At 34.7% G+C, this 22,500-nt stretch overlaps 1 protein-coding gene across 6 annotated transcripts in view; it reads left to right on the forward strand.

Moving 5' to 3' along the window:
- Nucleotides 1-22,500, forward strand: part of LOC137628522 (cytosolic carboxypeptidase 1-like) — a 450,678-nt gene that overhangs the window by 374,502 nt on the left and 53,676 nt on the right. For all 6 annotated transcript variants that reach the window (XM_068359676.1, XM_068359683.1, XM_068359708.1 and 3 more), the window contains 4 exons: nucleotides 10,450-10,537; nucleotides 14,291-14,452; nucleotides 15,090-15,266; nucleotides 19,615-19,733. In XM_068359676.1, the coding sequence (XP_068215777.1) occupies nucleotides 10,450-10,537; nucleotides 14,291-14,452; nucleotides 15,090-15,266; nucleotides 19,615-19,733 (546 nt within the window). The remainder of the gene's footprint in view (nucleotides 1-10,449; nucleotides 10,538-14,290; nucleotides 14,453-15,089; nucleotides 15,267-19,614; nucleotides 19,734-22,500) is intronic.

A 22,500-nucleotide genomic window follows, 5' to 3' on the forward strand; every position in this document is an offset into this window, starting at 1 on the left:
TTCAGATTCAAGGACCGACTTATGTATGCTATCAGTTCTCTGCTAGGATTTTGTAACATATCCTCAGTTAGATCTTGTTCTCTTAACTTTCTCAATTTCAAGCATGAAAATAAATGTTTTTTATCATCATCTTCTTCCATGCAAAAGTCACAAACATTATGTATTTTCCTTTGAAAATTTGCTTTTATTTCAGTATGTTTAACTCTTCGCTCATTATTAGAATAGCCATATATATCTCTATTTCGCTAATATATGGCTGTGGACCCTTCCCATTATGAAATTTAATTTTTTCTTCCCTTTCTTCTTTTCTTCCATTATTTTTTCTCTTTTCCATAATTCTTCTTTTAATTTTTTTTCAGGGTCCTTTTCCCCCCAGTTTCTTATTAACCCCACCAACGAAGATGGAAGGAGGTTATGTTATACCCACTGTTTGTGTGTGTGTGTGGGTTTTTTTTTTTTTTTTTTTGTAAAAAAATCTTTCTGGCCACAATTTTAATCGTAGAGTAATGAATATTGCAGGGATTAACTGTTATGTAAAAATTTTTAAAATCATCAAATTTTGAAAGGTCAAGGTCACGGTCAAGCAAAATGTCCAATTCACGCAATCAGCTATAAGTTTGGACATCGTTGTCACGGAGACTTCAAACTTTGTTTATATTTGAGTGTCGGAAAATCTATACCAATTAATACATGCTAAGGTCAAAGGTCAAGGTCAAGGTCGAGCAAAAGGTCGAGTAATAAGCTGCCGTGGCAGAGCTCTGCGCTCTACTGAGTGCCCCTCTATAGTCGATTTCTTTTAACGAGGCAGATTTGCACCGACTCGCAGCGGTGCCCTTTTAGCTCGGAAAAGTTTCCTGATCGCTGATTGGTTAGAAATATCTTGACCAATCAATCAGCGATCAGGAAACTTTTCCGAGCTAAAAGGGCACCGCTGCGAGTCGGTGCAAATCTGCCTTGCTAAAAAAAATTGACTATAGTTTCTCCTGTGTTCATTCTATATGCACAACAAATTTCTTCAATACTGCTGCTCCAGCACTTTCCATAGTTCGGCAATTGGTCTCCAATTATCTCTGATTAATCTCTTCTCATCAGTTTATGATATTAAAGAAAAATATTAATTTTTTCTTGTCTTTCTTGTAAATTTTTCCTTAAAATGGCTCTTGTGCATCGCCTTCCATTGTCTTTCCTTCACCTTTGACTTGACGAGGGAAGGGGTGATGTGCTGTTTCGGAATTAAGGCTTCACGTCTTCTCCTCAAGGATATTTGATTAAATCTCCTCATCCTGACGCACCCATGTTTCTCTCTCTCTCTCTCTCTCTCTCTCTCTCTCTCTCTCTCTCTCTCTCTCTCCAGACCACTAGCACATACTTAGTCTTATTTTGTTATGACGTGGTTTTTAGCTCTAGTCTCTCTCTCTCTCTCTCTCTCTCTCTCTCTCTCTCTCTCTCTCTCTCTCTCTCTCTCTCAAATTAATGTATGAAGTAATTATGCACTGAACAGGGACATATATTTTTTTGTATAAGGCTCAAGTGTCTTGGTAAGGTAGATTGGTAAAACTGGGGATGAAGAAAGTTGTGCTTTATTGATTATAAAGGATTCTGTTGATGATGGGTCATAAATGTTTGATTAAGGAAAGACAAACTTATTCAAGACGCTAATTCTGGAATGCAGATAAGCACAGCTTAAATGAAAGCGAAAAGAGAAATTGGTTTTGTTCATGTTTATTTCATGATGTGTAAAACATATATTTGCATACTTATATATTGAATGCATATTTGTTATTTATTTATTCTTAAACTAATTTAAATCCATTTGTGTTATAAGTGCTTACTGTCTCACTTTCTTAAAAATAGAATTTAATTTTCCAAGTATTACACAACATTCTACTTGTATGTTAATTATTTCAACATATTTGAATTATATTATACTATTTTCACTACTAAGGTATTTTCCCTGAAGTGGGCGTGGCCTCAAACGGAATGAAAAACAGTACTTTCCTGGTCTAGTGGAACGTTAGCAACTTATAATCCGTGACTCCTGAATTCAGATCCAACTCAAAGCTTGATAAATTCAACAGGTAAAATCATGGCCAGATTTACCGTGTGATCTAAGGATGGAGGTTTTGATGGAAGCGCATAGGTATACCTGCTAAATCATTAGAATCCATTTCCGGATCCTCCCTGGTCCTTGTTTGGGTGGAGAGGGATTTGGGCCCTGAACATATGGGCATATGCCCAGTAAAGAGTTATAGTGCCGTCAGCGCATTACTTAGGAGTCTTTGCAGCGTTCCCTTGGCTTTTAGCTGAACTTACTGTATATCTTTCTCCTTACTTCTGTTTCATCTTTCTTCTTTCTTTTCAACTTAGACCTTTTACTTCATAATGCTACTGCTGGGTATTCCCCCAGCTGCATTTGGTCGCTGAATGGCCTCACAGGACCCAGTGCATGGTCATATAGCCCTTATACAATCCATAAGGTTTAAAGGTCGCTCATGAATGGCAGAGGCAAGGGATAGTGACATTGCCCAAGCAATCAGGACAATGCCCTAGAGACTGACCATATATTTTATGATCAGCGCCCAAGCCTCCTCTCCACCCAAACTAGGACCAGTGAGGGCTTCTGATGAATCGGCAGATAGACCTATAGGCTCCCCCAAATCCCCCAACCTTATCTGACAAGGATGGTAAGGTTGCAGACACTAATGGCAGTAACGAGTCTGAGCGGGACTCGAACCCCCGACTGGCAAACACCAGGCAGAGACGTTACCAATCAGGCAATAACAACCCTGTCTCTACAACATTGTATGTCAGTGGAATTTACTGTACATCCTATATCTTCCGCCGCTAATGGGGGACTTTTAAACCTTCTACATTCACTTTCTCAATTGGGAGCTAGGGTGAACTGTCACTGCGTTTTCATGCACCTAAACTCACGGGTTGTCAGCAATTTGCATAATATCCACTTTACATTACTGGGTCGTAACCTTCGCTTGCATTTTAGTTTCCCCCTCTAACTTTATTTATTTCCTTGTTTCCTTTCTTCACTGGGCTATTTTTCCTTGGGTTGTAGCTTAGCTTGTAATAATAATAATAATAATAATAATAATAATAATAATAATAATAATACAAATTTTCACGTTTGCCTTGGAACCCAATCTGTCATCTATTATACCTATTTTCTCTCCTTATTTCTACTGCTTGGTGGATTACTTGAAGGAGGATAGACGCCATCAAAAATAAAAATAAAACCACTTTCACCATTAATATTTAGAACTAGTGTACGTAACCCGTCAAAATTGACTGCTGAATATTTAGATAGATATGCACGCACATACACACAAATTCAACCTTTCCTACCCCATCCCCCTTTCGTAACTAATACACGGCAGTTTGGGAAATTTGTAGGAGAGTTTGGTTTCCGAGTGGTTGCCGCTCAGCGTGACAGGAAAGATATACCGTATATATATATATATATATATATATATATATATATATATATATATATGAATATATATATATATATGTATATATATGTATATATATATGTATATATACATATATATATATATATATATATATATATATATATATATATATATATATATATAGCCAAACACCTTCTTCTGCATTTTTTTCCCACTTTTATGTGGGGTCGATGTTTCTGGCCAGCGTTCTCCATCTACCTCTGTCCCACACTTCATCACCGGTTAATCCTCTTTGTTATATAGGGGACATTATGCAGAGTAACGAGTTCTCACAAGAATATTAAAGAGATGGTTTTTGTCGCTCACAAGACTCCAATGCATTGTACCTTGTATATTAATAATAATATATTAGCGTCCAAAGACAAAGATGAAGGTGGTCTCAGCACAGCAATACATTTATGGTACCGATTGCTACCAGCATTATAAGCCAATATGTTCCGAGAAAATGAGAAAACGAAGTAGTTAATTCCTAAGCTGATGGATAGAAATATTCTTCCCCTTCCCTGGGGTGTTGACCTTCGTAGTAATTTACGAATTGGTAACACGTTGTTCATTAGCAAAGAAGAACAGTTATTTACCCTGGTTGGAAATTATTGCGACACGAAAGGAATTATTTGCTTTTTTCGGGAAATGCAAATTTTATTAATAATGTAACTTGATAAAAATCTAAAATATTTTCTTTAACTTGACGCATGTACATTAAGTATTCGATTTATCATCATCATTTTTTCTATTATTATTATTATTATTATTATTATTATTACTAGCCAAGCTACAACCCTAGTTGGAAAAGCAGGATGCTATAAGCCCAAGGGCTCCAACAGGGAAAAATAGCCCAGTGAGGAAATGAAATAAGGAAATAAATAAATGATGAGAATAAATTAACAATATATCATTCTAATAGCAGTAACAGCGTCAAAACAGATATGTCCTATATAAACTATTAACAACGTCAAAAATAGAAATGTCATATACAAGAAAATAAAAAGACTCATGTCAGCCTAGTCAACATAAAAACATTTGCTCCAACTTTGAACTTTTGAAGTTCTACTGAATTTATCTGTTTAGTTTGCCCAAACGTTCATAATATATAAAAATGTAAAGAAGTATCATCATTATATCCATATTGACTTTACAGATTTTTCCCTCTATGTTAATCGTCGTATTTGTGTTGTTGTTTAATAAATCGTTAAAAGGTAATATAGTTGTTTGTGCCCAGCTGTTGTTTAGGCTTGAGTGAGAGATATTATCCCATCTACACATAAACAAAATCACACAATGTGTGTGAAAGATATATGTTAATGTTATTACTGTTCTTAAGATATTTTATTTTGTTCATTACTTCACTAGTAGTTCTTTTATTTCCTTATTTCCTTTCCGTACAATTATTTTCCCTGTTGGAGTCCTTGGGCTTATACTATCCAGCTTTTTCAACTAGGGTTATAGCTTAGCAAGTAATGATAATAATAATAATAATAATAATAATAATAATAATAATAATAATAATAATAATAATAATAATAATAATAGGAAGGCCGAGACGAGATTATGGATGATGAATATGTGTTGTAAGTCTTTTCCTCATTCTTTGGTCGACGATTATTTCTTTGTAAATTAGGATCCATCTGTCGCTTTTATACGTTACAAATTGCAGCTAAGTGTTTTTCAAATGTATATTTTATGGTTTTATAACATCACGCGCGCACATGCACACACACACACACACACACACACACACACATATATATATATATATATATATATATATATATATGTATGTGTGTGTTTGTATGTGTTGCAGTATATATGTACACTACATATATACAGTAGGTATACGGATATATATATATATATATATATATATATAGATAGATAGATAGATAGATAGATAGATAGATAGATATAGTCATTTATATATATATATATATATATATATATATGTATGTGTGTGTTTGTATGTGTTGCAGTATATATGTACACTACATATATACAGTAGGTATACGGATATATATATATATATGTATATATATATATATATATATATATATATATATATAGATATATATATATATATATATATATATATATATATATATATATAGATAGATAGATAGATAGATAGATATAGATATAGTCATATTTGTGTGGAACTTTTGTGCCATTTCCATTGCCTTGGAATAACCGCTAACACATTCATTTTCATTTGTATTTCTCTTATTTTTCATTATATTTCTGTCCAAGATAGTGCTTGTTGCAAGACGACTTTTGGTGTAAAAAAATATGGTGAACTTAACCCCTTAAAATTCTTACATCTTTCTGTTGTTTGAAGTTACGAAAATGACTAAAGATATAGTAGGATTTAACTTTTTTATTTCAAAATATGTTTAACTTTTACATCAGTGTGAGTTAATGAAATGTTTTTGGATTCATTCAGAATCTGTTCGTTTCAAGAAAGTAAATATTTTGTTTTTACTGACTTCTCCTGGATATTATTTTACGCTTAAAATGTTCGCGTGCATGATAAACCCTTCCAAGCGTATCTTATTTGTAGTAATGAAAACAAACGTAAGAAAATTTACACATTGTTCAGGTATGAAATAAACATGAGAATTTTTTTAAAAATCTACACCGTAAAAAGTAAATTTTCATGAAAAACGTTTGAATTGTTTATTTAGTAAAAGTGTGGTATGTATATACAATAGATACTGTATGTTGAGTAAAAAACATTTGTTTTAATTATTTTTTTTGTGTAACAAAGCACGGTCTGTACACTTTTTACGAGACGCGTTTTCTTTTAACCTATTAAAAGAAGACAATTGTGAGTTTATGAAATTTCTACAACGCAGGAATTTTGTTCTAAGAATTTTACATTAGGCTAACATTTTAATTTGAGTTGGAACATTGAATCATTCCATTTACTAGGCTTATAAATATGCTCAATACTTCTCAAATTAATAGAGTATTGCCAATTAATTACAAGGTAATTCATTGCATCTTTGTACGTTCCTGAACATGGCTGTTCAATTAGCAACTACGCATTTCCTGCCGGGTGGAAAATTCATGTCGCACCTTTTACGGATCTTCGAGCCCGGGGTCATGGGTAATGGGTGACTCAGTGAAGGACAGCATATCATTTGAGTTTTTTTCCTAATGCAAATATTGTCTGGTGTTTTGTCGGATCTCTTCATTGTCTCTTTCTCTTTAAGTGCTCGGTTTTGCTTTGTATTTATCGTTTATCATCGTCTTTTTTCATTTCATTAATCTCAGCTATATAATAAAGGGGAAGTGCCTTATATATATATATATATATATATATATATATATATATATATATATATATATATATACATATATATATATTAATTAATTTATTTATTTATTTCGGTCACGCTCAACTCTTCCTCTCCCTCGGGTAGGGGGAGGGGGTAGCGGGAATAGTCATTCTCTAATAAGGGGTCCTGTGTGCGTGTGGTTATCTAAATATTTAGCTGTGGTTTTTGATGGGTCGCGTACAAAGTATACTGTATATATACAGTATTTATATATATATATATATATATATATATATATATATATATATATATATATATATATATATATATATATACGGTTATGTATGGTGTTTTTCAGGTATTTTCAGTAAGATCCAACGTATGTTTTTCTAATTCACTATATCCTTATATAGAATTGTGTTTTTTTCTATCCAAACCTAAATTTCAAGTGGTCTTCGTGTTGCCCTTTTTCACATTTAATTTCTATGGATTTATTAAAACTTAACTGTTTTCCCATCTAAGCTTATCATTCGTGTTAACCGACCAAACAAAGGAAGTCTATTTACAACTGGGAAGTAACTGTCTCCTTGCGATCAGGTTCCTTTGCGTAATGAGCGAAAATAAATAAGCAGTAATAATTGTTATGTTGATAACACATCCGGGTCACGATCCGTCCTGTCCCAAGACAGTTAATCTCGTGATTTCGTCGAGGCCAACTTATCTCCAGGTTCTTTTCTTATATTATTAGTGTATTTTACCATTGTATTTACGCCTTTTTATATACAAGTTATTACCTCCGCCAACGAAGTTGGAAGGTGGTTATGTTTTCGCCCTTATTTGTGTGTGTGTGTTTATTTGTGAACAGCTTCCTGGCCACAATTTTAATCGTAATGAAACTTGCAGCGATGAGCTGTTATGTAAAAGGCTGGAAATTATTACATTTTGGAAGGTCAAGGTCACAGGTCAAGCTCACAGTCAAGCAAAATGTCCAATTCACGTAATCAGCCATAAGTTTGGACATCGTTGTCACAAAGGCTCCAAACTTGGTTCATATTTGAGTATATGAAAAGCCACACCTATTAATACATGTTAAGGTCAAAGGTCAGAGTCGAGAAATAAGCTGCCGCGGCGGAGGTCTGCACTCTAGATTGAAATAACACTGAAATCATTTTATTATATATAATATGTTTTTGCTATATTTTATGAATACTGTTTATTAAAAGTAAATGAGTGAATGATTACCGAGAAAATTATAAGTTTGTGTTATTTCTCTTTAATACTCTTTATTTTTCAGTTTCCTTTCCATACTGGCCTGCTTTACCCATTTCGGATATTTGAGCTTGTATCATTCTGCTTTTACAACTATTGTTGCAGCTTATCTTATACAAAATATAATGATCATATAATTTTTCTCAATAGTTTTAAAGACTTAAAGATGTCTTAAATATCTAAAAGTCTGTTTCTTGTTAAAAGTCGATGACTCAAAACGATCCTTAGTTGTTAATTAAATGTATCACAATTGTGGCTCAGTTCCAGTTGGTATTAAATCAATATGGCCTTTTAACTTTACAGCCTTTTGCTCTTTTGAACAATCCTCGAAAATGGTGTTGTCAGATTCACGGAGGAAAACAAATTGCTGGTGAAACCGTTTTTGTATGTAGTGCCATAGCTTCTGTACCATGGTCTTCCACTGTTTTGGGTTAGAGTTCACTTGCTTGAGGGTACACTCGGGCACTCTATTCTATCTTGTTTCTCTTCCTATTGTTTTTTAAAGTTTTTATAGTTTATATAGGAAATTTTAATTTAAATGTTGTTTCCTTCCTTCACTGGGCTATTTTCCCTGTTGGAGCCCCTGGGCTTGTAGCGCCCTGCTTTTCCAACTAGTGTTGTAGCTTAGCAAGTAATAATAATAATAATAATAATGATAATAATAATAATAATAATAATAATAATAATAATAATAATAATAATTTTTATCTTTCCCAATTTTTATGATTGAGAAATACTTTCAAGAAGTTTGTATTCTTTTATTATCTGCAGTACCAAAATAAAAACTCAAACGTGAAAATAATGTTCAGTAGAATATTGACACCAACATTTATCGGAGACTTATTGTAAAGGTAGTTCATAAGGTTGAAGTTTGAAATATTTTATTACTATGTAAGAATTAAAAGCCACCGAAGAGCGACATGAGGGTTTGCTGCCATATACCATATATCAGTATTACTAAACATTCGGATGATAAAATACATAGTATTGGGATTTGATTATGAGGGTATGTGATGCAGAGGAGATTAATGCATGGTGATGTTGATGGGTAGTTTGTTTTAAAGAGAAAAAGTTGGATTTTTTGGCTCGATGGAAGAAAAGACATGAGCCACAGAATATTGTAAGTGATAAAGAATATTACATTGTCAGTTTAAATTATATATATATATATATATATATATATATAAATATAAATATACATACATACATACATATATGTGTATATATATATATATATATATGTGTGTGTGTGTGTGTATGTGTGTGTGAACGTATGTGGGTGTGAGTGTAGAAATCACGACAGCTGACATGATGTCATAAGAGCCACGAAAGGAAAAATGTAAAAATTTGATTGGAGTTAGTAATTTACTTTCGTCTTATTGGCGACATCATATTTATAGGGTGAAGGAAATCCCAAAATTGTCAGTTTCGTGATAATTCCAGATCAGTTGGATTAAATAAAGATGATAAAACAGGATTACTGAAAAACCGAGCATGGATAACATTTAAGATGAGACCTTGGATAAAGGCAATTAAAAAGGTATTCCACAATGGTTCTTTGTGTTAAGTTATTAATATGGATTATTATTTTTGCCTCTGACAGAGCAATTCTGTGACTTTAAGCTTAGCCAATAGGTTGCTAAAGCTTTATTATCAAACCACTAGGAGTGTAATGACTGCAGATAAGGATGTTTCAGTGTATATATATATATATATATATATATACTGTATATATATATATATATATATATATATATATATACTGTATATATATATATATATATATATATATATATATATATATATACACACATGTATACTGTATGTATGTATGTGTGTGTATATATATACAGGGTATATATATATATATATATATATATATATATATATATATAATACATATTTATAAACATATATATATATAAATATATATATACCATATATATATATGAATACATATATACAAATATATATATACCATATATATATATATATATATATATATATATATATATATATATATATACATACACTGTATATAAGTACATGGTGTGTTGTTAAAAAGAATCATTGCAGTAGCAAGGGCTTGTCTAAGTTTCTGCTGAGTTGAAAATGCAAGACGAAATATTTGATCACTAATGCACTGAATCGTTATTTTATGATTTATGGTGATATATTTTAGTGTTTTGTATAAGTTTATTTATATTTGGATCAATTATTCTTATTTTAAAATATTTTTTACCGTATTGAAAGCTATTTGATAATTTCTTTTTCTTTTTAAGGATTTGATAGTTTTTTCAGGAACATTTAGCACTGGACTAATTCAAGATGTGGTTTTTCTTGGTAACATAGAATTTGTGTTTTTATGTTTTTTATATTTTATTTAAAGTTGATCTTAACATATATATTTTTCTTATTTCCAGCCAGAGATGTGGTCTGACAGATGAAGATTTAAACAGAAGATGGCGCTCGCCTAACCCTCAATCACATCCGACCATTTACCATGCAAAGGTACATTTTCATATTATTGTCATGAGTATCGCTAAAGTATAAGTTCAGGAACTTATAATTATTATCAGTTACCATCATATCATTGATGTTTTTTTATGTCAGCTAATCCTTTTATGGAGTTAGAAGTTAACTGGGTTATTTCCACTTTCTTGTTTCTTGAGCATTTGCTCCCCAAAATCCTGTTTTTCCTGGGTCCTCATCTGTATTTTCTCTGATTTTATGACCCCTCATCCCCCCCCCCCCGATGTCTTCTCGGGGTTGCTTCTATATCTTAATAAAAATTTTATGATTTTTATCCCTTCTTACTACATATCTATGCCTCTTTCTCCTTAGTAATAGGATATTCCATTTGCACTTGGACCAGGAGTCATTAAATTTGATAGTGCCGTCTTTGCAAGATCTCCACTATTTTATTTTATTAGTGCTCATCCAGGTTTAATACTTAACAATGTTATAGGTATTTTGCAAATGGAGGGATGCCCAAAGTAAATGCATTCCATACTTATAAAGTGATTGCTTGATTTGTTGAGAAGAGAGAATAGAAGAAAGACAAATCTGAATGAAGCAAAGGTAAAAAGGATTGGCACAAACTAGAAAATGGTTATGCAAATGACTCCTTTGCAATACGACAAGGCTGTAAAATGGAAATACACTAGGATTTCGTGGGATTACAAATGAAGCTTTTGCAATTTCTAGGGTAAAACTGATTGAATGGGTGGCAAATGTTTGTAAGTTTTGTTTGGCTGAGGTAAAGGTTTCAGAGACATGGGTTAAGTGAATGATTTTTACATTGTATGAAGAGCGAAAAAGTACTGTATAGGCAAATATAATCATAAGGCAATAACATCAAGGAAGACTTTAAAACAATGACAGTATATCTGTTTGTCATGTGCACATGGTCTTGTCAGCAAAGTTACTGTTGGTTATATCCCTCAACATGTGACTGTGGTTACATCTCCCCTAGCAACTGGCAATCAATAGTTTAGTATAAACCTGAACTCCAGCTGTTTAAGAAATTTTATTTCATCATCTGTAATCCAATGTTCATAAGTGCTTTTTACACGGTCATCAACTGTGGAAAATCTGGCTTTTATTTTTTTTTCTCAATACCATAATCTGGAACTTATCCTGGTCATATATAGTGTTTTTCCTTCACTGGGCTAGACATGTCCTGACTAGCCTACACTGGGAAACGACAGTGTGTCCAAGTTTATTGTTGGAGATGAATAGCTAGACCAGTCACAAGACTAAGGCCTAGTTTTCCCTAGGCAAGTCAGTTCCATTGACCATTCATGTCTGTAATCCCTTGGGATTATAGAATTCTACTTTTCTATCAATGATTATGGCTGGCTTTGTAGTAGTAATGATAATCCTGCCTGTTTCCAATGTTTAAGTTGATCCGTCAGTCACAAGAAAGGATATAGGTTGCATAGATACCTGCTTAGGGTACCTGAGCAGGTCAGCTCCAGTTGGTCAATATACAGTGTTTTATTGCTGTTTAAGTGGCCATCTGTCCTAGACTCTTGGTAAAATTTAGATTAGTGCACCCTTACAGTCGAAGCTGACTAAAATAGGTGTACATTGTATCTCAGGAGATCTTCATTTCATTCGGAGATCTTCAAAACTGGAGTAGATTGAAAATGGACATTATGGAATGGTTTGATTCTGACGCACTCATGTAATCAAGTCATTCCTTAATGAAACAAACTTCTTATACTTATCAGCTCCATCTGACATGTTAAACAGGCCTTGCATGGAATCCTGACCATAAGTGTCCTGTCTGCTGACAAAGTCAAATGGACATTACAGACAATCGGGCTGGTGCCACATGCATAGGAGAACTCTGTTATTAGAAGGATCTTCACTTCAGAAATATTTGTAGGGGATTCTGGTCTGCAGGGGCAATCTCTGAAGTCTGATGCTCTTATAAATCCAAGCCAAAGGAAGACATGGGCAATAATAAATTAAGTTTTCGTAGTCACATCCATTGGGATATAACCTCCAGGTGAAGACCTCTGTGATATTGGTCTTGAAATAGGAATTTTCACAGTAAGAAATAGCACATTGACTTCAAGCACATCTTCAAAATGGGTGGGCCAGTCCCAGGAAAACTTCCAGGATGATCATACACAGTCGGTGGATAAAGCTACACAGGTGAACATAATGGGAATGTACAAATTAGATCCTTATTTGGAATGTTCATTTATAATTTGGACTGATGAAAATTACTGTAAAATCATGAAATATGAAATTTATGGATACTTGTATAATAACGGTGGGAAATATTAGTTTAGGAAGTGCAGCAAGCCACTCTAATTGAAGGTGTCTCTTCTAAAATAATTTATCTATTTTAATGGGTCACTGTCTTCTTTGTGCAGCTTTCTCTTAAAGAAAGAAGAAAGAAAGGGAGCAGATATATTATTAAAATTGTAAATGATCACTGTTTTATTGATTGATTTTTACTTTTATGCTTCTTAACGTTGTGTCGATAAAACGAATAATTTAGTCAGACTTAATAAGTACGTTAACAAAATGTCAATGTGCACCAGTAGGAGATAAGGGAGTAAGCAAATGCATTAGTGCTAGGCAATAAACAATAATTATACTTCAATAGATATTTGTTGATTGCTACACTTTGTAAGTGACAATTATATACTGTTTGTGAAATTGGAAAACTGGTTTGCTTTTATTAGGAAAAAGTACAATTACAGCTAAAATTAGACAGGTACCAGCAACAACTTACCAAAAACAAGGTAAACAAATGAGGTTTGCTACTTTACTCAAACCCAGTGCCTTAAGTCAACATGTGGTATACAGTACTACCAGACAGCCATCAGACAATCCTCTTCTTATTCAAGAATAGTGTGTTTAGGGTTTGTAAAGACTCAGAAAAGGCTAAAGTAAATGATGGGGTGGTAAGTCAAACCTATTGGTTTTTTTATGGGTAAATGTAATAAAGAACTTCTCATCACATATAGATAAGGATTACCATAACCAGACTGAGTATATTTTTTTCTGAAGATTGGTTTTGCCATTTTTTTTTTCTTTTTGTCTATACTTACAAGTGTTTGATATGTAAATATCTTGAGTTATTTACTATTTCTTATGAAGAAAATGCTGTTATTCATTAATACATACATCCATACGTATACCAAGGCACCTCCCCCAATTTTGGGGGTAGCCGACATCAAACAAATGAAACAAAAAAGGGGACCTCTCCTCTCTACGTTCCTCCCAGCCTGACAAGGGACTCAACCGAGTTCGGCTGGTACTGCTAGGGTGCCACAGCCCACCCTCCCCCGTTATCCACCACAGATGAAGCTTCATAATGCTGAATCCACTACTGCTGCTACCTCCGCGGTCATCTACGGCACCGGAGGAAGCAGCAGGCCTACTGGAACTGCGCCACAATCGCTCGCCATTCATTCCTATTTCTAGCACGCTCTCTTGCCTCTCTCACATCTATCCTCCTATCACCCAGAGCTTTCTTCACTCCATCCATCCACCCAAACCTTGGCCTTCCTTTTGTACTTCTCCCATCAACTCTTGCATTCACCACCTTCTTTAGCAGACAGCCATTTTCCATTCTCTCAACATGGCCAAACCACCTCAACACATTCATATCCACTCTAGCTGCTAACTCATTTTCTACACCCGTTCTCACCCTCACCACTTCGTTAATATGCTTGAAAATTTCTTTATTCATTTTAATTTAAGTGATTTTAATTAACTTTCTCAATCCCCTCATTCCAGTCATTACTTGAGTATTTGGTCCACGTAGCCAAGCAAAAAGTACGAGTATTTTGTGACTTTCATGGCCACTCAAGACAGAAGAATGTATTCATGTATGGATGTTCTCGCCTGCAATCCTGGTGGCCAGGGGACAAAGACACTCCAGACAGTCCTGATTTTATGGTAGGTATTGCACTTGTAATATCCTGAAGGACAGCTTTGATACAATGTTGGAGCAAGAGATGCTTTGTTCTTTTTCTAATCATAAAAGTTTAGATTTTCATTACTATCCTAACTTTGCACAATATCTTCATATACTTCTTTGTCTCTTAGTAGGGATTGCCCTACTGTAAGGGACCAAAAAGAGATTTTAATTGATGGAAACATATCAGAGTGAGAATTCTTTGAATTTACTATTTAAGATACCTGTATTTCCAAGGATAGTAGATACTGAGATTAGTTCCGAAATCATTCTTATGAATAGTTTCTTTTATCATGATACCAGTAAAGATGTACTACTTGGTGATTAGATGAATTGTTTATCCACATGAAAAAAAAATATATAGAATTTGGATTAATTACTACAATATATCTATCTGAATTTGTTCCTTTTATGGCATAATTTCTGTACTAAGTCCTATTATGGTGCTACAGGAAATGGAAAATTTGGGAATTAGTTATAATTGCTCCGGTAATTATTATAGCATAAAATGAAACATTGTAGCAATTCTTTTCTTCTTAATGATGTGATTTTGTCATTGATTTATTAGCAAAACCAGAGGTTGAGTTTCATCACACTGTTTATAATTCTAATTTTCAGCTGCTGCCACGCTTAGCACAAAATTGTATGGGCACTTTTTCTCTGCGAGACTGCCACTTCCAAATAGAGCGGGCAAGGGAAGCAACTGCCCGTGTGGCAGTATGGCGTCAATTTGAAATTCCTATGTCCTACACTATGGAGGCATCAACATGTGGGTGTGATCAGGGACCATATAAGGTTAGTATTACGAACTTCTATTAAATAAAGCTGTTTCTTATAAACATTTATGATATTGTAGTTTCTTTAGTATGTGTCTAAATATATTTGTATACAGTATACAGTGCATCCTTCTATTCGGATATTATGTGTGTTCAAAATGTCAACTCCCTGGTGTGGTTAGACCATTTGTTAAAAATTCCATGATAATAATAGTAGGACCTTTGGATAGTCTATGAAAATATGCATAAAGCTTTTCTAATGAACTTATTTTCTGTTATCACCAGTCTGTTGCAAATAAGAAGATATTTTTCTTAGCACCACCTCAGTTTAACTCTCTTTTAAGTGAAAATCGGCACACTCTTCATTAAAAATATATTGTACATACCATGTTGTGTATACTGTACTCTACATTTGAACATACAGTAGTAAGATATCTATTGTTGTCAGTATACTAAGCATAAGATTTCATGCAAAACTATCAAATCCATTTGGCATGCATATGTCTGATAAATTTACAATACTTTATTAAATAGTAGAGAAGAACCAATAATACCCTAATGAAATTCTGAAAACATTTTCAGCATGCTATACCGTACACCGTTTGTAGAAATTGACCCCTGACTAGTTTGATCACAATAACATTAATGGGGGGTTAATTTAACTTAGTAATACCAACAGTTAATTGTTTTGCTGCCCAACCTCTTTTGTATATTACCACATCTTTACCCCAACTTCATCACTAGCTTGCTAGATCATCCTTCACACTTAGCATTCAGTAGCAAAGTGAACTGAGAATACCATCCATCAGTGTGATCTATTATCTCTGGCATATTACACAAGGATAAAAATCTCCTGCTTGGGTGGAGATGTTGCCATCAGTTTTAACAAAGAGGCCCAGCACATGAATCTTTGTAAAACTTAAAGGCGGCTGACAAATGGCTGCTGAATGTTCATGAAATAGAAATATTGACTCCCAAACTCCCAACCGTAGCTCACTGGGATAGTAAGATAGCTTGTATTAGTGAAATATTTAATGTAGTGAGCATGGCTTGAACTAAGAACCCACATATTGCAAGTAGCCAATGATCCTCTTTGCTAATACAATCTCATTTACTTGTTATTTACCAGGAGGAAACTGAAAATGGGTTTCCAAGTAGAAGTATGCCCACATCATGAGCTGAATGGTACAATAGCAACAAGATGATCACTAGAAGTACAATTATTTCAGGAAAATTGCTTATATACTTTTTATCTGAATTTCCATAAATGGGTTTGAGGATTCATCAAGCCCGTTGGATACAGGCTTGCTCCTCTCAGAGGTGAGATCTTTTGGCTAGTGCAGTGGTAACATGCTAGCCTTGCATTTGCATGGACAATAGATTGAGTCCCACTCCTGCTTGTGAGATTAAGCCTTTGGTGTAGGTCAAGCTTGCCCAGCTGATGTTCTGATGATCATCTCTTCAGATGAAACTGGAACTGAAACCAGACACCTTTAACCGCAGGTCCTTCCTTCATTTTGGAGTTGATATTTTGAATTGGAGAGCAATCCCCAAAACAGATTTCCAGAAAAAATTTTTGAATTCCTTTACCTTTTTGGAAGATATTCACTTCCTTCAGAAAGTTTATACTTGTGTCTGTAGTAACAGTGACCAGTTATTGGAGGAACTTTAGTTAGCTGGGTTCTCTTTTTCTCACAGAAGTCGAAATCTATGCTTCTTCTCACTTAGGGCTGATTTTTCTGGACACCTTTACTGGGAAAGGCACTGGTTTTTCATCTAGCAGGATAGGACTGGCAGCATCAAACACAAGTCTCTGTAATGTATTAGCATGTAGACATAACTTGTTAGCCAGCTGGACTTCAAGGACAATAAGAGGCTTGGTGATAATCCCAGACTTAGTAATGCTAAGATGATCCTGTTACAGTTGAGTTAACAACTGACCACAAAAAGACATAGGAAGGCTCCCACCTTCTGCTATACCTACTAGACTTGATTTTCTGGGCTCGATCTGTGCCACCCAGTGAAATGCTCCTTTAGCATCATTTCTAAGGTATATAACTGCTAAATATTACCAGAGAAAACATTGCATAGGAATGCCAGGTATGAACCCAGCTCGCTCACCTGAAAGGTGTCGGTATATTATAACAAGGGCGTGAAAATCACTAGCAGAGGTCTCGTACCAATTAAATATCTCCTCGTCAAATATCCCCGAAACCAAGTCCACTACTGACCGTCGCTACCAACACGTCCACCCACGCCAATGACGTCACTCCTCATTTAGCATCTCACTCGCTTTGTTGCTGTGATTTTTTCGCTTGTGCTTTCGGGATTTTAGCGCCTTTTTTCTGTTCATGATGTCGGACTCTCAAGCTTCCTCATCAAAGTTAAGTACCAGATTTATGATTTCTGAGCTTTTGGAGGTAGCATTACCTTTATTTTTATTGTTATTCATGTTTCTTTGTTTCGCTATTGTTTACGGCCCCGCGACGCGGTGGCCATTTTGGTTCTTGCTACCTCTTGGCTCGTTCTTAACGATTTACAATTGGTCTCCCATACTAATTGTTATTCGTTTTGAACTTATTGCACTATTACCAATGCTTTGGCGATTTTTATTACTGTTATTGTTATCGCTATGGTTACTCCCATGCTTTTATTAGGTTATGGCGGCCTCCTTCTCGGCTAGTACCGTGAAGACGCCTTATGCTGGTATTTTAGGATTAGTTTACTCTTTTCTCGCGATATTACGGAATCGCTGTTATTTTTAAGAGTTTAGTCCTGTTTTCTCGAGGGGGACTCTCGATCGGCAGTTTTTTAACATATTTTAGTTTACCGTTCGGCATCGTACCCGATTGGTGTCATGTTGGCCCCCCTGTCCAGCTCGGTACTTACCCGTGCTGGAGGGCTCGCCCTTGCGATTATTTTGTTTTCCCTGCCTTTTTCTTGCGTCCCTCTCTCTCTCAACATTATTATAACTTTATCAGCTTATTTTGCATGCCTTAACCTAGTTATTTTTCATTTTATTCCGTTATGTGATCATTCGTTCTGTTGGTATCTCGCGATTCCGGTCGGACAGGTTGGTACTCCTGTCCTCTCTCGGCCTCACGCGATCGCCTCGTGTTCCACCTGCTGCTTCTCTCTGGTTCAATAAGAGGATTGGTGATAATCCCAGACTAAGTAATGCTAAGATGATCCTGTGACAGTTGAGTTAACAGCTGACCACAAAAAGACATAGGAAGGCTCCCACCTTCTGCTATACCTACTAGACTTGATTTTCTATCCAAGGAGTTACATTTCTTACTCCCTCAGACTTTAAGGCTGCTTTCACATCCGCCCCTTTCGATTGGTCATCAATTAATTTTGTCTCTAGTTTGTAGGGACACAGTTATCTTGACATCAGTGTTCTTTGTCAAACAAAGCTTAGCCCTTTCAACAGATTAGTTTGGATCTATCTCAACCACCAGAGGCAAGAGCTTTCTTTAGTTTATGCTGACTATGATCTATTGCTAAATCTTTTAAAGTCACGGCAATTTTCTTAGTATACATCAGCCATGAATGTCAGTCTCATATAGTCACACCTTTTCAGAATATATATTTTCTGTACTGTTGCCTCTGCTTAGAAAGATATTTCTTGCACACAAATTTTTGTTTTACTGTATACTTCAGGATACTCTTACTTATCACTAGTTGAACCATTTTTTACCAATATGCAAACTTTTGCTACCCTTTTTACTATTACCCTCACAATTGTGATCTCACAATTAGCATTTCAGAGCTGTCGCAAATACAGTAAAGGGAGTTTAAGTTCTAGAGTCGTCTATTAATCCCAAATCTACACCTACCTGTCCCTTTCCTACTGCTTATTTATTGATGTTTCTTGTTGATCTAAGAGTATTGAAATAATTTTGTATTTGTTCCGTAACTGAAATACAAACCACGCTATTTAATATGGGTTATTACTTCGGCAGAGCTGAATGACGAGCCAATAAAATAATTTTGTATTTTTGTCATGTAATTATTTATTTTTTCTTACATTTCTACCCCTGTGACTCTGGTTAACAATAGATCTTTTGTTTACATAAAATAGAATACTGCCATTTCTTTTGTCTATTTTTGGTGGTTGGCAGTCAAGAAATGTTATTTCAAGAGGTTGCAAGGCTTTAGTAAAATTGTAACAATAATCTTTTAGTACTCATTACATTTCTTCTAAAACCACATAAATAGTTTTATGACACAAAAATTTCAATCATAGTAGCAAAGTAGGATTTAGTGGTTAAAGTATTTACATCCTATCAATGTACACAGTATAGGCAAATTCTTCTGAGATTTTTTTTTCAAGTTCACATTTCTCTGCTGTGGTTTCTTTACAGAATTATCACCTTAGTCCAAAGCAACTTATAGAATCAGGGGAAGGATTTTGCTTGGCCCTTTCATATTTGGTATCAACACCCGAAGTCCTTAATTCTAGGCTAATGCAAGATTCAGAAAGGTATGTAATGAAATATTTTTTCCTGTATCTCTTTGTTTCTTATCATATTGTTTAGTTGTATTTTACTATTGCATTTTGTTGATTATCAATATAGATTTAATTATTTCAGTTCATCTGTATGATACTATATGTGGTTTCAGAGAGTTGAGCTCTTTGAGACAAGATTGTGAGTACAGTAGGTAATCAAAGCAACATGTTGCAAGAGATGTTTATTGTATTGATATGCAAGTTAAACATTATTTTGAATTGTACATTTTGAGATGTATCAGGTTTGTTACCATTAAGCACTGAATAATAGGAATGTAGGTTTATGGTACTGAAAGTATCCCATAGGTTGCCTTTCATTGATCTTCACTCTTCTTTTTGCATCATGTTAATATACCTGCACTGTAACTACGAAGTTATATTATATCCAAGATTCTTGGGTTTCTTACTAGATACTATATAGACAAGTATTAGTTTTCTCAAATAACTTAGAGTAACATTATTTGATTTTAGTACTAAATACAGTGCAGTATAGACTGGTTAATAATATATTTTACTCAACACATGAATGTTGTTACTGCTTTATGTTAGTCTAAGTTCAGTACATCAATACTTTTCAGAACAGTTTTGTAATTCCTACCTACAGTATTGGATTTAACAAGATTTTTATTCAAAACTTGAATAAAAATATGAAAATTTATTCATATCAAAATTCTATTTAAGATATATTTTAAAAGACTGCATGATATTCAGACAGGTAGGTAATGAGAGTCCCATAAATTGTGGGAGAGAACATTAACAAATGATGTAGTTATTGGAAATAAATACAAAAAATTGGGTTTTATGAAGAAAAAAACCCATTTTGAGAAGTTCTGCGTGATCTCCGAGGGCTTTCATGTAAAAGGCTAGAACAGGGAATCCAATATGACATAAAATACCAAAGAAATATTCTTTACCCTGCTTTAGGACCAATATTTCAACATACAAAGCATGCACTCAGCGTGTTCAAGGGAGATCCGTGGGTTCAGGTTCTCTTGAACCCATCACAGCACCTTCAATGCTGAGATTCGTCTTGTAACCGATAATACGTAATTACCAATAACCAATACTAATATTGGAAATCTTAATACCTGGACACTGTTTATGCCCAGCCATCATCTTCATGTTTAGAGTATGATTTATGTATCCCCCTTCCCTGCACGAGACCAGGGAGGTGGGACGGACTTGGAAACTACACAACACCTCCCAAAAATAATTTTTTTTCCTTTGTAAACCCCCTTTTCTGGGGTTAATGTGGTGAGTGGTCTCCAAGGGCAAATACCAGAGCATTACTATAGTAGACTCGTGTATCATAAAGGATAATCATCTGCAACCAAGCAAATATCCAATTCATGTGTGTATGGGTGAGAAGATAAACTAACAAGTCAGAGATTCCCTTCATAAGACAAATCTCCATAGAAGGAGCATGAAGCCTGTCATGGTGCCTCTGCTGAGGGACATGGTTTATTGGCCCCTCTTCTATTTGATTTTCTCTTGGGGGTTGATTTTGAATTTAAGTATAAATCCTGAACTTGACAGGATTAAATACAGCAGACTCGGAAGCAACCTTTATCTCTCTTTGCAGCAGAGTGGTCTAAACAATCTAGTGTTTATCCTTATTTCTATCTGTCACTGGTTTGAGTCCTTGGCCGAGCAGAAATATTTACCATTAGAGGAATTTCCGTATGGGTTTAAGATGTTTTGGCAGAGCAAATTTTACATCAAGAGTATTTGCGACTTATTTGAAAAATTGTAAATCACTAGTGTTAGTATTAAAATTATCATAGTGTATATATATATATATGAACATATATCACAAGCACACGTGATTTTAATTAATGTAAATATCACCCACGAAATGCATTTAATACCGAATTCTATCTTGGGAAATACATATCCACTTGGAATTCATTTTATGGTAACAGCTTCTGGCCGGGTGGTGATTCGAACCACCACCTGTACGGCTAGAAACTATGCTTGGCAGGGACCCTATCGACTCAGCTATCAAGAGAGACTAAAAGTTTATGACAAGTCCCCCTACATATTCCTGTCGAATTCAGGATTCTGTTCATAGACTTGAAATAGACCCATCTCCACCATGATAGCTGAATCGTGAGTTTGCAACACGTGGTTATTTTAATGAACATATATCACAAGCACACGTGATTTTAATTAATGTAAATATCACCCACGAAATGCATTTAATACCGAATTCTATCTTGGGAAATACATATCCACTTGGAATTCATTTTATGGTAACAGCTTCTGGCCGGGTGGTGATTCGAACCACCACCTGTACGGCTAGAAACTATGCTTGGCAGGGACCCTATCGACTCAGCTATCAAGAGAGACTAAAAGTTTATGACAAGTCCCCCTACATATTCCTGTCGAATTCAGGATTCTGTTCATAGACTTGAAATAGACCCATCTCCACCATGATAGCTGAATCGTGAGTTTGCAACACGTGGTTATTTTAATGAACATATATCACAAGCACACGTGATTTTAATTAATGTAAATATCACCCACGAAATGCATTTAATACCGAATTCTATCTTGGGAAATACATATCCACTTGGAATTCATTTTATGGTAACAGCTATCATGGTGGAGATGGGTCTATTTCAAGTCTATGAACAGAATCCTGAATTCGACAGGAATATGTAGGGGGACTTGTCATAAACTTTTAGTCTCTCTTGATAGCTGAGTCGATAGGGTCCCTGCCAAGCATAGTTTCTAGCCG

Source organism: Palaemon carinicauda, chromosome 2 (assembly GCF_036898095.1).
Source record: "Palaemon carinicauda isolate YSFRI2023 chromosome 2, ASM3689809v2, whole genome shotgun sequence".
Lineage (NCBI taxonomy): Eukaryota > Metazoa > Arthropoda > Malacostraca > Decapoda > Palaemonidae > Palaemon > Palaemon carinicauda.